The sequence below is a fragment of the Lepus europaeus genome, chromosome X (genome assembly GCF_033115175.1).
Source record: "Lepus europaeus isolate LE1 chromosome X, mLepTim1.pri, whole genome shotgun sequence".
Lineage (NCBI taxonomy): Eukaryota > Metazoa > Chordata > Mammalia > Lagomorpha > Leporidae > Lepus > Lepus europaeus.
This window is the reverse complement of record NC_084850.1, coordinates 129207235-129221184: the sequence shown is the minus strand read 5'-3', so window position 1 is coordinate 129221184 and position 13950 is coordinate 129207235. Positions and strand designations below refer to the sequence as shown.

The window sequence follows — 13950 nt, the reverse complement described above, 5'->3', positions numbered from 1 at the left end:
TGGTCCTCCACCTTGACAAGTCAAGTCTGGACACCTTGAGAGAGTGAAGGGAGGGGAGAGCTTCACAGGTCTAAGTGGGCACCCTGCCCCTGACCAATCCACCAGGACAAACTCAAAGTCAATGGGGATCACAGATTTCTCTCTCCAATAAAACCCCTGATTCGCCTGAGGGCTGCAGCAGCCTCTACTCACCTTATTAAGATGGCACTTCCGGCCAGCACCATGGCTCACTTGGCTAATCCTCCACCTGCGGCACCAGCACACCGGGTTCTAGTCCCGGTTGGGGCACCAGATCCTGTCCTGGTTGCCCCTCTTCCAGGCCAGCTCTCTGCTATGGCCCAGGAAGGCAGTGGAGGATGGCCCAAGTCCTTGGGCCCTGCACCCGCATGGGAGACCAGGAGGAGGCACCTGGCTCCTGGCTTCGGATTGGTGCAGCGCCGGCCACAGCGCGCCAGCCGTGGCGGCCATTTAGGGGGTGAACCAATGGAAGGAAGCCCTTTCTGTCTCTGTCTCTCTCTCTCTCTCTCTCTAACTCTGCCTGTAAAAAAAGAAAAAAGATGGCACTTCCTCCCTGCTCTTTGCTGGGCACTTTGGTGGGGGTTGCAGAGGAAAGCAATGTGCTCTCCCTTCATGGGGTTAGGTGGGCACCCTGCTCCCCATTAGCATCCAGGCAGTCAGACTCCAAGTCAGTGGGGCTCATGGGGTCCTCCCTCAGGTAATATCACCAGTGTCACGAGCTGTCGCAGGTTCTCGCCTTGCTCCAAGGAGATGGTGTCCCCTCCAACCACTGGCTGAGGAGCAGGGGCAGTTGCCCCTCCTCCAGCTGCTCAAGTCAGTTGCCCAAGGCACCATCTTGAAATCTCCTTTATCCTCCACATACTATCAAACTTCCTGATCCAACCTTCAAAACATTTCCTCAAGCCCATGCCTGTCTCTGCAATGACAATTCAGTCCTTTAGACAGAGCATCTCTTACCTTAATGCTTCCTTCCGTGTAAAGGCAGTTCAGTTGTTCAGCCTCCAAACTCAACTGGACACTCTGGGCACTCTCTGCCTCTTTCTTCACTCTCCCCTTGGATGGTGAAATGACTTCCCCAATTGGTGAACCTGGGGCTTGCTCCGCTCAGGCCTTTTTCCCTTTCTTACAGCTGCCTTCCTTGCTGTTCCTCAAGGGAACATGGGCCTAAGCTAGTCCAATGTTGTTGAGACTGGGTAGATAAATCTAAGTTTGGGGGTCAGCTGATGGGCCCATCTGGCTTTCACACTCATCTATAGCCTCCAACTTGGCCTTCCTCAGTAATAACATTGCAACATAATATGTGTACAGAAAGATGCACAATTGATGACTTTTCACAAAGTGAAATAAGAGCTACATGAATAGAGGAGTACAACATGTTCATGGGAAAGGATCAGTTCTTACCAGATCCATATAGTCAATGCAATCGCAAACGAAATCCCAAGAGATTTTTGCTTTTGGAATTTGCTTTGTTGTTTTATTCCAGTGTTCTTCAAGAGAAGTAAAGATCAAGGCAATACAGAATGGGCGCAAGGACAAAAAGATCATCAGAACTGGAGCCCAGAAAGAGATCCACACACACAGAGCCACAGAAGTTACGACAAAGGTGATACGGCTGGGGGCTGGCGCTGTAGTGTAGCAGGTGAAAAGCGACAGCCTGCGGTGCTGGCATCCCATATTGGTGCCGGTTCAAGTACCAGCTGCTCCACTTCTGATCCAGCTCTCTGCTATGGCCTGGGAAAGCAGTAGAAGATGGCCCAAGTCCTTGGGCTCCTGCAACCACGTGGAAGACCCTGAGGAAGCTCCTGGCTCCTGACTTCAGATTGGCACAGCTCCGGCTGTTGCAGCCATTTGGGGAGTGAACTGGTGGATGAAGGTCTGTCTTTCTTTCTGCCTCTCCTCTCTGTAACTCTACCTTTCAATTAAGTAAATAAATATTTAAAAAACAAAGGTCTTAGGGCTGTGCAGTGCAGCAAGGATCATCCTTTGAATAACAGTGCTGGGCCAACTGAGTAGCTATACTGAAAAAAATTAGCAAAGATAATATTCTGGGGGCTGGCGCTGTGGCATAGCAGGTAAAGCCACAGCCTGCAGTGCCGGCATCCCGTATGGGGGCCAGTTTCGAGACCCAGCTGCTCCACTTCTGATCCGGCTCTCTGCTGTGGCCTGGGAAAGCAGTAGAGGATGGTTCAAGTCTTTGGGCCCCTGCACCTACATGGGGGACCCGGAGGAGGCTCCTGGCTTCAGATCAGCGCAGTTCTGGCCATTGCAGCCAAGTTGGGGAGTGAACCAGCGGATGGAAGACTTCTCTTTCCATTTCTCCTTCTCTCTTTCAAATAAATAAATAAATCTTAAATAAAAATAATATTCTGATTTTCCATTCACAAACTCACTAATAAGCTGATTTAGAACCTAGGTTTTGGAATGGGGAGTTATTTATCAGAAGTAATCCATGTCATTGTCACTTCTCTTCTGAATTTTATTCCACTCTCTTCTGTAATACACTCCTCACACTGCCCTTAAAATGCTTTCTCTAAACCGCCTATCTGATCATGTCACTCTCTGGCTTAAAACCTTGTGCTTCTTCCCCACTGCCCTCAGGATCAAGTCTGGACTGCTTAACAAGTCTCGAATGATCTGGTTCCTGCTTCTTTCCCCATTCTCATCTTTCCCCACTTCCAGCAGGAGCCTCTAAACACCATCGGGGCTGCTTCTTCCCGACCTCGGGGCACTCACCCCTGTTGCTTTTCCCACTGTGGTGACGGTGTTCCTGTGCTTGACAAACGCTTCCTGGAGCCCCGATTCGGAGCCTGAACACCACACACGAGCCTACACACTCCCGCCTCCCTCCCAAGTCATCATTTCCTGACATATCTGAGGGCTCCTTCAGCGTGGCACTGTCATTTCCGAGTGATCCTGTCACTTCCCGTTGACTTTTCTGCAGCTCCCTGAGGGCAGAGAGCTGATCTTTCTTCCCATTGTATCCCCACAGCCAAGCACAGAGTGAGCTCTCGAGAAGCACTAGCTGAACTGAGTCACAGTTTCTGAGACATCCTCAGTGACCCATGAGGTAAGAAAGGGAAAGAACACTCTCACTTAGCAGATGGCCTGACTCAGGCCAGCTCTGCCCAGGCCTCTCAGCCAGGACAGTGGCACCACACCCCTTCAATATTCTGATCTCTAACTTGGCTCATCTTCAGGCACAGAGTAGGAATGCATTCCAAAATGTTCATGGAGAAATGGAATTAAAAGGTAAGTTTATTTTAGCATGAAACTTTTTTTTAAATTCATGCAGTTATTTATAATATGCATTTTTCATGAGCTTTTAAAAAATCCCTCATATCTTCCAATATTTTGAAGTAACATATACGTACATCCGAACTTAGTTTAAATGATATATTCTTCTCTAAGTTTCCTTTTTCTTTAATGATTTATCAAGGGAAATTTGCAACATACGCAAAAATGGGAGTATAATGAACCTGCACACATACATCACTCAGTTTCATTTTTATAAAGATGTATTTATTTATTTGAAAGGCAGAGTTAGAGAGAGAAGAGAGACAAAGAGAGAGATCGTCTATCTGCTGGTTCACTCCCCAAATGGCCACAATGGCCAAAGCTAAGCCAGGAGCCAGGAGCTTCTTCTGGGTCTCCCCCATGGGTGCTTTCCCAGGAGCATTAGCGGAGAGCTGGATCAGAGCAGAGCGGCTGGGACTCACACTGGCGCCTGTATGGGATGCTGGCACTGCAGAGAGCAGCTTAACGTGCTGCACCACGGCACCAGCTTCATACATCACTCCGTTTCAACAGCTGTCAACTCCTGACCAATCCTGTCTCCCTAATGTCCCACCCACTTTTTCTATCTTCAGGGCTACTTGAAGCAAATTCAAGACAATATATCATGTCCTCCATAAATATGTCAATTAAATGCTTCTTACATAAATCATTCAGAGGAGTACCCATTCGGTATTATTTTTTTTTTAAAGATCTATTTACTTAGCTGAGAGGCAGAGTTACTACTGTCCCAGGCAATCAGCAGGGAGCTGTATCAGAAGTGGAGCAGCCAGGACTCAAACTGGTACCCGTATGGGATGCCAGCACCACGGGTGGAGGTTTAAGTTACTATACCACAATGCCAGCACCCTCCCCCCTTTCTTAAAGATTTATTTATTTGAAAGGGAGAGTTACAGACAGAAAGAGGGAGAGACAGAGAGAAAGGTCTTCTATCTGCTGGTTTACTCCCAAATGGCCGCAACAGCCGGAGCTGGGCCAATTCGAAGACAGGAGCTTCTCCTGGGTCTCCCATGTGGATGCAGTGGCCCAAGCACTTGGGCTATCTTCCACTGCTTTCCCAGGCCATCAGCTGAAAGCCAGATCAGAAGAGGGGCGGCCATACGAGATGCCGGCACTGCGGGCGGAGGCTTAGCCTACTATGCCACAGCACTGGCCATTTGGTAGTATTACAAAGATTTAAAAGTGGGGTCCTTCCTTGTAGCTCAGCAAGAGAAGCAAGAATGATTATCTCTATTTCTTTATCCACAGTGGTAGAGAAATGTTATATACTTTCCCTTCTGGTATCTAATCTAATCGTAGTCTCTGGATAGGGGGATATGGATTGAAACAGGTAAGATTAGCACAGAATTTTCTCCTGACTGAGAAAAAGGGATCTCAATACCTCACAACCTTGAACAGAGACCCTAATATGATGCATGTGGCTGCTAATGAGTGTCAGATTCCTTTTTCCCTCTTATCAAAGTTATTAAACCAGCCATGTCAGGCAGCCAACTGTCCCCACCTGAGCAGGAGGCCAGCTGGGGCTTCAACTGCCAGATGCTGCCACATAAGGTCCAATTGGTGTGTCTGCAAAACCGAAACAGCAAGCTCCACTCCCACAGGAAACTTTCTTCCTTACACATAAATCTTGGACACAAAACTGTCTCAAAAGCGCTGAGAACCAGGTTGTACACTAACAAAATAATATCACACTCATCAGCTCTCGCTGCCAGGTTGCACAATACTATCATGGATCCATAAATCTATGCAGCTATCCATGGCGCCAACAACAGGGGACGGGGTAGTTCCAAATCGTCTGAGACGTTGTAAAAATGGTCTGCGGACAATAAAGCAGGCTGGGAAGTTTATGCTGTCCCCAGAGGCTTCACAGTGAAAAGTGGGTTAAGGCAGCTCCCAGCACATGGTTTTATTCTGCAAACAAACCAGGAACCAGGACGCACATGCACAAATACATGCGTCATGTACTTGGTGAAGTTAACATTTCGTGACACTAAGGCCTGTGTGCTAAACCTTCTGTTTTACAAAGGCATGCTCAGTACAAGATGGCTCAAGTCCTTGGGCCCCTGCACCCACGTGGGAGACCTGGAAGAAGCTCCTGGCTCCTGGCTTCAGATCGGCGCAGCTCCGGCCGTTGCGGCCATGTGGGGAGTGAATCAGCAGATGGAAGACCTCTCTCTCTCTCTCTGCCTCCCCTCTCTGTAACTCTGCCTTTCAAATAAATAAATAAATCTTTTTCAAAAAAAATAAAATAGGGCCGGCGCCGCGGCTCACTAGGCTAATCCTCCGCCTTGCGGCGCCAGCACACTGGGTTCTAGTCCCAGTTGGGGTGCCGGATTCTATCCCGGTTGCCCCTCTTCCAGTCGAGCTCTCTGCTGTGGCCCAGGAAGGCAGTGGAGGATGGCCCAAGTGCTTGGGCCCTGAACCCACATGGGAGACCAGGAGGAAGCACCTGGCTCCTGGCTTCAGATTGGCGTAGCGTGCCAGCTGTAGCAGCCATTTGGGGGGGTGAACCAACAGAAAAGGAAGACCCTTCTCTCTGTCTGTCTCTAACTCTGTCTGTCCAAAAAATAAAATAAAATAAAAATATAAACAGACGTGCTGAACTCTATTTCCAACTGCACATGGTCACATGAGCCAACCTAGCCTCCTCATTCTACAGATGTATGCAACTCTAAAAGGCTGTGTTAATATGGGTTTCAAAAGTCATGCGACAAATATTTTCTGAGCCATACTTTGCTCTAAGCACATAGTGTACATCAGTGAACAAAACACATAGTAAACAAAATGTCAATTGTTAAATCAACAACAGGAGTCACTGTGCACTTGCTCCTCATGTAGGACCTCTGTCCTTAATGTGCTGTACTATGCGAATTAACAGTAAAACTAGTCTTTAAACTTTAAAAAATAAAAAAAATAAGAAATCAATACTAGATTAGAATGCAGGACATGCTACGGGAAACAAAATACATGGTGCCCGGAAGTAGAACAGAGTGAGGTTGGAGCCAACGCTGGAGCGGGGCGAGGGGGTCAGCCAAGTGGGCAGGTAGAAGCAGAGTGGCCCTGACAAGGGAACCCCTGTGGCAAACATCTCCAGTGGTCATATGGGTGGCATGTTTGAGGAAAAGCAGCAAGGGAGGGAGTCCCAGAGTCATGGGGGCTGGGTCACCTGGGCAGCAACAGGACTTTCACTTTCGTCCTTAGGGGAGCCTCGGCAGAGCGGCATGATGACTTCAGTTTTCGGAGGCTCGCCCTGGCTTTGCTGAGACTAGAGTGCAGGGAGAAGGAAAGAGGCGGGAAGCTCTATCAGGAATCAATGGAGCTGATGGATGTGTCTAGCAGGTGGATGCTAGACACACTTGGGAGGCCGCACTCAAGGGGTTTCCCAGGGGCTCTGTCCTGAGCAAAGGGAAAAGGGTAGCACCACCTTCAACTGAGATGGGGAAAGCTAGAGGGACGGAGGGGATGATGGTTCGGGGTTTGGACAAAGTGATTTGCATTTAAGATCTCCAAGAAGAGATACTGAAGTAGGCAGTCGGAGACATGCCTCTGGGATTCAAGGAAGAAGTGTGCTGAGACAGGAACTTGGGAGTATTATATTTGATGCTGACATTCCTATTAATAATAACTCAATTACTGGGGCTGGCATTGTGGCACAGTGGGTGAAGTCGCTGCCTACTACACTGGCATCCCACACCAGAGCACCAGTTCCATTGCAAGCTGTTCTGCTTCTGATCCAGCTCCCTGGTAGCACACCTGGGGAGGCGGCAGAAGATGACCCAGGTGCTTCGGCCCCCGAACCCGTGTGGGAGACCTGGATGGAGTTTCCTGGCTCCTGCTTCAGCCTGGCCCAGACCAGGGTGTTGCAGCCTTTGGGGACGGAAGCAGATGGAAGATCAGTGTCTGTGTCTGCATCTGTCTCTCTCCCTTTTTCAAATAAATCTTTACAAACTGAATTGTTATTCGCAGCTAAAACAAATGAACACAGAAAATGTTCATCTACACAAAGAGGAAAAAGATGAAGAATCACAACAAGAAATAAATTATTTGCTTATTGAGTCAACGGTCATGTTCATTGCAACCGCTGGAATAAAATGAAGGAAAACCACATCCACAGTTCCTTCCAAAACTGGAGCTGATCTGTCAACATTTCCAGGAATCTGAATGTAGCCACGTGAAACAGAAGTGAGCTCACAAGCTAGTACAGTAACCAGATAATCTCCCAATCCCAAGAAATAACACACATTGATTACTGAAAGGAACAATGCTGGCTCAGAGAAGTTTCAACAAAAGCAATGTTTAAGTGACTCAGTGTTAATTTCTAGTTCTCTGCCCTTTTCTGCCTTATTCATCTCTACGGGGATTAAGCATTCAAAAAGCTGCCCTTTCAGGATTTGTTTCTACTGTGTGCTAACACTGGGCAACGCGGCTGGGGGGGGCGGGGTGGAAGGTCTGCAGCGGCAGAAGATGATGCCAGCTCTAGAATTTCATCTCACCCAACAATGCAAGCACTTAAAAGCCACCGACAACCTGTATCAGAGATGTTGCCAATATGCCATCCCCCCAAACCTGCTGGCACAGAAGTCCAAGCAAAAACGGCACCAGTAAATCCAATTAATGAACATTCCTTAAGCACAGCACGAGTGTTACCTTATTGTAATTTGGAAAATTCCACAGTACTTATCAACTCCTAAGCAAGGCTATGATGCTTAGAAGTGTACCACAGTAGACGTCACTGGCAGCCACAGGTACCAGAGCCCTGAGTGTGTTGCCGTGGCAACCGCATACTCAGCAGCAACAAGCTGGCTGCCTCTTGCCAGAGGCAGAAGGAAACAGCCAGCCTCCTGATGGGAGCAACCCAGGGAGCCACAACACAGGCCTCTCCATCAGTCACACAGGCGGGAGACTGCCTTGCAGCAGGCTGGGATTGTCTCCACCCCAGCCTTAGAGGGAAAACTCTGCTACAGCAGCCAAGTCAATGCACCTGAGCACAAAGCACGAGAGAAACGCACGAGGAGGAGAGAGAGAGACTGGTGACTGTCTGAAGGGTGCCAGGGTCACATGTTTAGCTGGCTCCAAAGGATGGAGAAGCAGTGGTCCATTTGAAAAGCCATCAGAGAAACAGTCCCTGGGGAAGAGATCGGGACATCAGGGACCAGGTGACTGGAGCAAGAGCCTTTCTAGCGCAGCTGTTCCCACGCAGAGGGAAGGCCTCAAAAGGGGGGGAGAGGACCAGCAGCTGGCACATGAGGACACCAAAACCCTCAAGAGGCATCACAGGCTTCTCACACCGAGACCCACCATGTACTTTTAGATATTCCACATTAGGGTGAAATAAAACAGGAGCGGTCAAACATACCTTTTCCACTGGCAGGAAGTCATTTTCTACTTCAATTGACCTTGGTCTTAGTTTGATTGGCTTGTCTTTGAAAATATCTCCAAAGCCCACTCCCTTAACTTTCTTGGGTTGGATGGCTGCAGTCGCTACTGTCCCATTGGCACCTTCCGATTTGGTACTGCTCGAGTCACCCCCATCACTCTCGGAGCCTGTCGTTTCCCTTAAACCTGTCGAGAGGGGGGAGGGGGGAAAAAGAGCTCAGAAATCAGCCAGAGCCCTAAACGACTCCATTAGCAGTCAGGGGTCACCTGTAAAAGTGTCACCGCATACAGGATAACTCATACTGGACGTGTGTATTCGTCGTCCTGAGATTTTTTTTTCAATCCCCCTACCCTCAGCCTTTAATTTTCAGTAGAGAATCAAACACAACTTTCTAGATAATTAATTCCAAAGCAGACCTCTTGCTACATGTGAAATGTCAGCCCTCTTCAGCCGGAGCCTGCTTGCGATCCAAACTTGTTTTGTTGTAGCCTGGGCAACAGCCGCCCTAGCACCCCATCCCCGCCTCCCCACCCAGTAGGTACCATATACTGTACCTCCAATCTCTCTGACTCACGTCAATTAGCAATTAGCAATGAAAGGAGCATTTCCTAAAGGGAAACTGTAAAGCTAAAAGCCATTTAAACAAATTAGCAATTAAAGAAACCACACAAAATTTTGACTGCCAAGGAATTAAATCTCTTTGGATGGCTTCACAAGAAATAACTGCATGCAGCCACGTGTTTCTAGGAAAGCATTAAAGCACACTTGACATTAAGCCGATTTCACCAGCAAGGTGATGGCGTTTGTTAAAGAGGGTAAGGCAGCCGCCCTCCCAGAGGCCAGAATGCCCCATGCTCTTTGTCTCTCCTTTAACACCACGGCCTTCCCCAAGCTGAATCCCATTTCGCAGAACACTGGAGACATGACACTCTTCCTCTGACTGCTTGTGACACATGTGGGAAGGCACAAAACAGTTATCAGCAAGACAACAGGGACACATCACCTCCCCAGATTCTTTTCTTGCCCAGGCTCTGCCCACAATCAGGATCCTGAAAGGAAGAGCCTATTAGTACCTAGTTAATGCCTGGGGATACACTCACCCTTTGGTGGTCAGTGTGTTAATTAGGCCATCAAAGGGTAAGATTCAGAGGAGAACTTATGGAATATCAAACTGTGTCCCTAAACCTGTCGCTAAAAGCCTCTAGATGATAGGATAGCTCCTGTATGATGTCTCCTGATCATACAGATGCCCTTGGGATGAACGTGTGCCATCAAATTCCGTTCTCTATTAGGCAGTCAGGTATTATCTTCCCACAGGTGAGGTGGCCTCCTACTCTCAAAGAATGATATACCAAACACATCACAAAATGTTGGAGTCAATCAAATAGGAAGTCTCAGCGCAGGAAGAGACTGTTCAATGAAAACACAAAATACAGAAAAGGTCATTATAAATTGCTAACAAATTTCAAAGTCAAATCCTGAATAACAATGGTTTTGCTTGTTGTTGTTGCTGTTTTTCATAAAATGCTATTTTTGAGCCACAAGAATGGGGGAGGAGGAAGATCCTTGGTATACATTTTCATTAACTAAAGAGCAGCATTTGTGAGCAAGAACAGAGGACAGAACAATGAAGAACAGCCCACAACGAGGGGGTTGGCTGCAATTCACAGGTCAGGATTTGAGTGTGCAAACACGGAGAGCTCCCCCAGGAATAGCTAGCCGTCCGTGGGTTTATCTGTTCATTGTTTCTGATGATATCTCTGCTGAAGATACCATTTTTGGAGTCTAAATATTGTGTCATTTCTCCTTTAACAAGTTCGTTTTGCTGTGTGGATTCTTTCTATGTAATAAATGGCCTGTATACTCTTTTTCTGGTTTGGGAAGAGTCATTTGAGGGTAAAAGAAAGAAAAAGTTAGTGTAAAGAAACCATCAGCTCTCCCCCCCCACCCCCACCCCACCAGCAGCACCATCACCACCAGAAAGCAGCAGGGCAAATGGATTAGCTCTCCAAGGGAGGAATCTGCGGGGTTCTTCTATCATTAACATTAGCCAGAACCACAGGATTTTCCACCACTGCCATCCTCATTTCCCAGAGCTTCTGGTTCTAGGGATTTGCTGCCTTCTGGACTTATCTTAATAATGTGTTAATCACCGTGAGGGAAGTACCCCACATTAGGCAGGGAGAGGTCGCATAGTCATCCAACCATACAAGCATGACCTGGGAAGACAACACACGGCAGCGTTTTCTTCCAGAAATTCTGTAGTCTGGTTCTAGCACTTGTAAGTATGTAAGTTAAATGTTTAAATACCCGCATTGGTGAAATAACTCAAAATACAGTTTGTATATTATAACTCAAAATATAGTTCCTGTTTTTTGGAGGGAAAGAAAGGGGCCTTCATTTCCATGTCTCTGTGGTGTCAGTCATCGGTACCCATTATGCACACTATGCTATAAAACATACCCACATCCTGTTCAGAATGCCAGGTGGCACTCTCAGGCAGTGCAACCCCGCCTGCGAACCGCGGCCTGGGGCCAGTTCACCAAGGGCTGATTACCAGTGTGCAGTGAGCTAAGTGCAAAAAGTGCGCACATTGGGAAACACCTTTAGCATTTGAGCAGCGTGCACTAGTCTGACCTCTGGACGTGTGACCAGGGGACCTGCCTAGGTTAGTAGAGCACAAGAGCCATCCAGGAGCTGGCAAACTCCCGCCGTGAGGCGTGGGCAGCCAGAACACCACGTGTGAAGTCATGTCCTATCAGGAGGACCATGCATCTGTCTAAGGCAGAACAGAAAGAAAAATAGACGTGAACAGGGACCGCAGGAGAAGCACAGCTCTGCTGTTCGTGTCAGAACCTTCTCTTTCATCACATCCACTGTCGTGTATATGCACTCTAAGGTGGATGTTTGCCTTCTCGCTGAGCACAACAAAGCCTCCTTGAATTTGTTTCCACCAGTCCCATAACTGTCCGTTTTCATGTAATTTACCCTACTCTGCTTGCATGGATCTCTTCAGATCCATGAGGCGTCTTTTTCTGTTTATAATTTCATATACACATACAGAATGCTCCATGTGGCCAGAACTGTTCTAAGGCCATTATGAGATCAATGCATTCATCTCATTCATTTCCTTCCCCTCAACTTTTGGCAGTCTAATTTCACAAACACAATAGGCTGGCTACACACTGGTCCTGTCCAGAGCAGTCTGTTGTGTGGTGATTAGCTGCACAAGCAAAGCAAAACTCCATTTCTGGCATGGACTTTCATGCCAAAATCTTATTGTATTGAATCACACAATGACAAAATGGTTTACTGATTTCCAATGACCACTCCAAAAAAGCAATAACCATGAGAGGTTGATGTGTCTATGGGAAGCCATCTCATACCAGCCCAGAAGCCCAGAGATACTGGCACAAATACATATGCCATGACAAATGCCACTGCTCCCTTCTCTGCACGCATGGTCATGCACGCATGTCACACATGATAGAGGCACAAAGCAAACAAGAAAGCACAAGGGGCCAACGGTGGGAAGGCTCCTGTAGCACACACCAAGGAGATGGCTCTTATCTTGGGCAAAATAAGTCCATGTCCTTGGATCAGAAATTCACAAAGACACTTGGCATAAGCGCGAGCAGCTCAGGATAGACAGCTGCATCAAAAAACACAAGTCCCCAGATCTTATCTTTACAATTGCCTCCTGCTGTGAAGGTCACTCACTGTAATAGCGTCTGTGGCCCTCCGTCTTTCCCGGTGCAGCTCGGTACAGAATTGTCCCTTCAAAGGTAGTCTTTCCTGACAGTGAATGAGAGAAGAGAGGGGAGAGAAAAACAGGAAAGGGGAAGGGGAGCAAATGATGGCAAAGGAAGGAAGAGGAAGAGTCTTTAACTGAACTTGCCTTCAATGAGTCCACTGCAAGAGCTTCAGCCACAAAATTCATTAGAGACCATTAGGCAGGATTTAAGACTGTCACAGAATGAGCCCAAAGTCCCCATGCAGACAAGATGGCACTGAGCACCCAGAAGAGGGGCCGGCCTCTGCAACTGATGGGCATGTAGGTTACGCCCAGTTCAAACCTGGAGAGCATTTCAATGTTGTAACTCAAGAAAATGACAACCTCAATTAATAAGGGGAAATCCAATATGCTGGATTCCTTAATTAACTCAACTCTACAAGACAATCTTCTCTTTGGAGGATCTGACCTGAGCATGATACAGATTCAGGCCCGTTGTCCTTTATCTTCTATCCCTAGTGCTCTCTATGATAAAAGTTGATATTCACACCTTCAAGATTCTAAATAAGACAGAATTCTCTGCCACAAATTGATCAGCCTCAGTATATTTATGCAAGTAAATGTACTGGTATATTATAGGGGAAGTTTTACCAATCAGGTTTGCAACCAACAGTGGCATCCCCATCAATGGAAAGGGTTTTCGGCTTAGGACTAAGGGCACCAGAAAACCCTGTTTCCTAAAACATCTTAATTGAGGTTTTGCCTTATCAGTCATGAGACGGCTTCTGAGCATGAGGACATAGGACTCACCCCAGTAGGAAATGTCAAATTCTCTTTTTTATTCTTGTTACAAGTAGAGGTTATCAATAACAGGAGACTGAACACACGGCTAAAGCCCAAATGTCTCTGGAACTGTGAGTAAGTACACAGAATACATACATATTGCCCGGTTTCAGTGTGCTCACACCCACCCACCCACCCACCAGTAGACACTCACACACATACATACAAAGGCTATACAGAGAGTATCAACAGTGGGTAAAATGATCTGTTACAGGCAAACTCAATTAAGACATGCATACTTGAAAATATCTAAGAAATCAGTTCAATTATGGCTTGTGAATTCAATACTCAAACTGAAGGCCAATAATGGAGCTTCATAATAGGGCTGAGAGATGAAAACAGGGGGTCTATACTTATAGAGAAGCAGAGAGGGAAAGTGAGGGGAGAGAGCAACTTGTCTCACTTTTTAGCAACACTCCACGTGAAAATGGGAAACTCAACAGGAACCATAATGATAGCTTCTGGGCCTTATCACTCTTAATAGATGAAGGAAATGGGGAATGATCAGACCAAAAACTGGAACAGCATCAGCTATTTCCAATTTCTGTAACATGATGGTGGTATACCCTTATTGTAAAATCTGGCCTCTTCAGGCCAGCACCGCGACTCACTAGGCTAATCTTCTCCCTTGCGGTGCCGGCACCCCGGGTTCTAGTCCCAGTCGGAGCGCCGGATTCTGTCCCGGTTG

General features: G+C 47.3%; 1 protein-coding gene across 3 annotated transcripts in view; it reads right to left on the bottom strand.

The window, feature by feature from the left end:
* The window catches only part of SH3KBP1 (SH3 domain containing kinase binding protein 1), a 384249-nt gene that overhangs the window by 163252 nt on the left and 207047 nt on the right, over window positions 1-13950 (bottom strand). For all 3 annotated transcript variants that reach the window (XM_062183964.1, XM_062183966.1, XM_062183965.1), the window contains one exon: window positions 8666-8871. In XM_062183964.1, the coding sequence (XP_062039948.1) occupies window positions 8666-8871 (206 nt within the window). The remainder of the gene's footprint in view (window positions 1-8665; window positions 8872-13950) is intronic.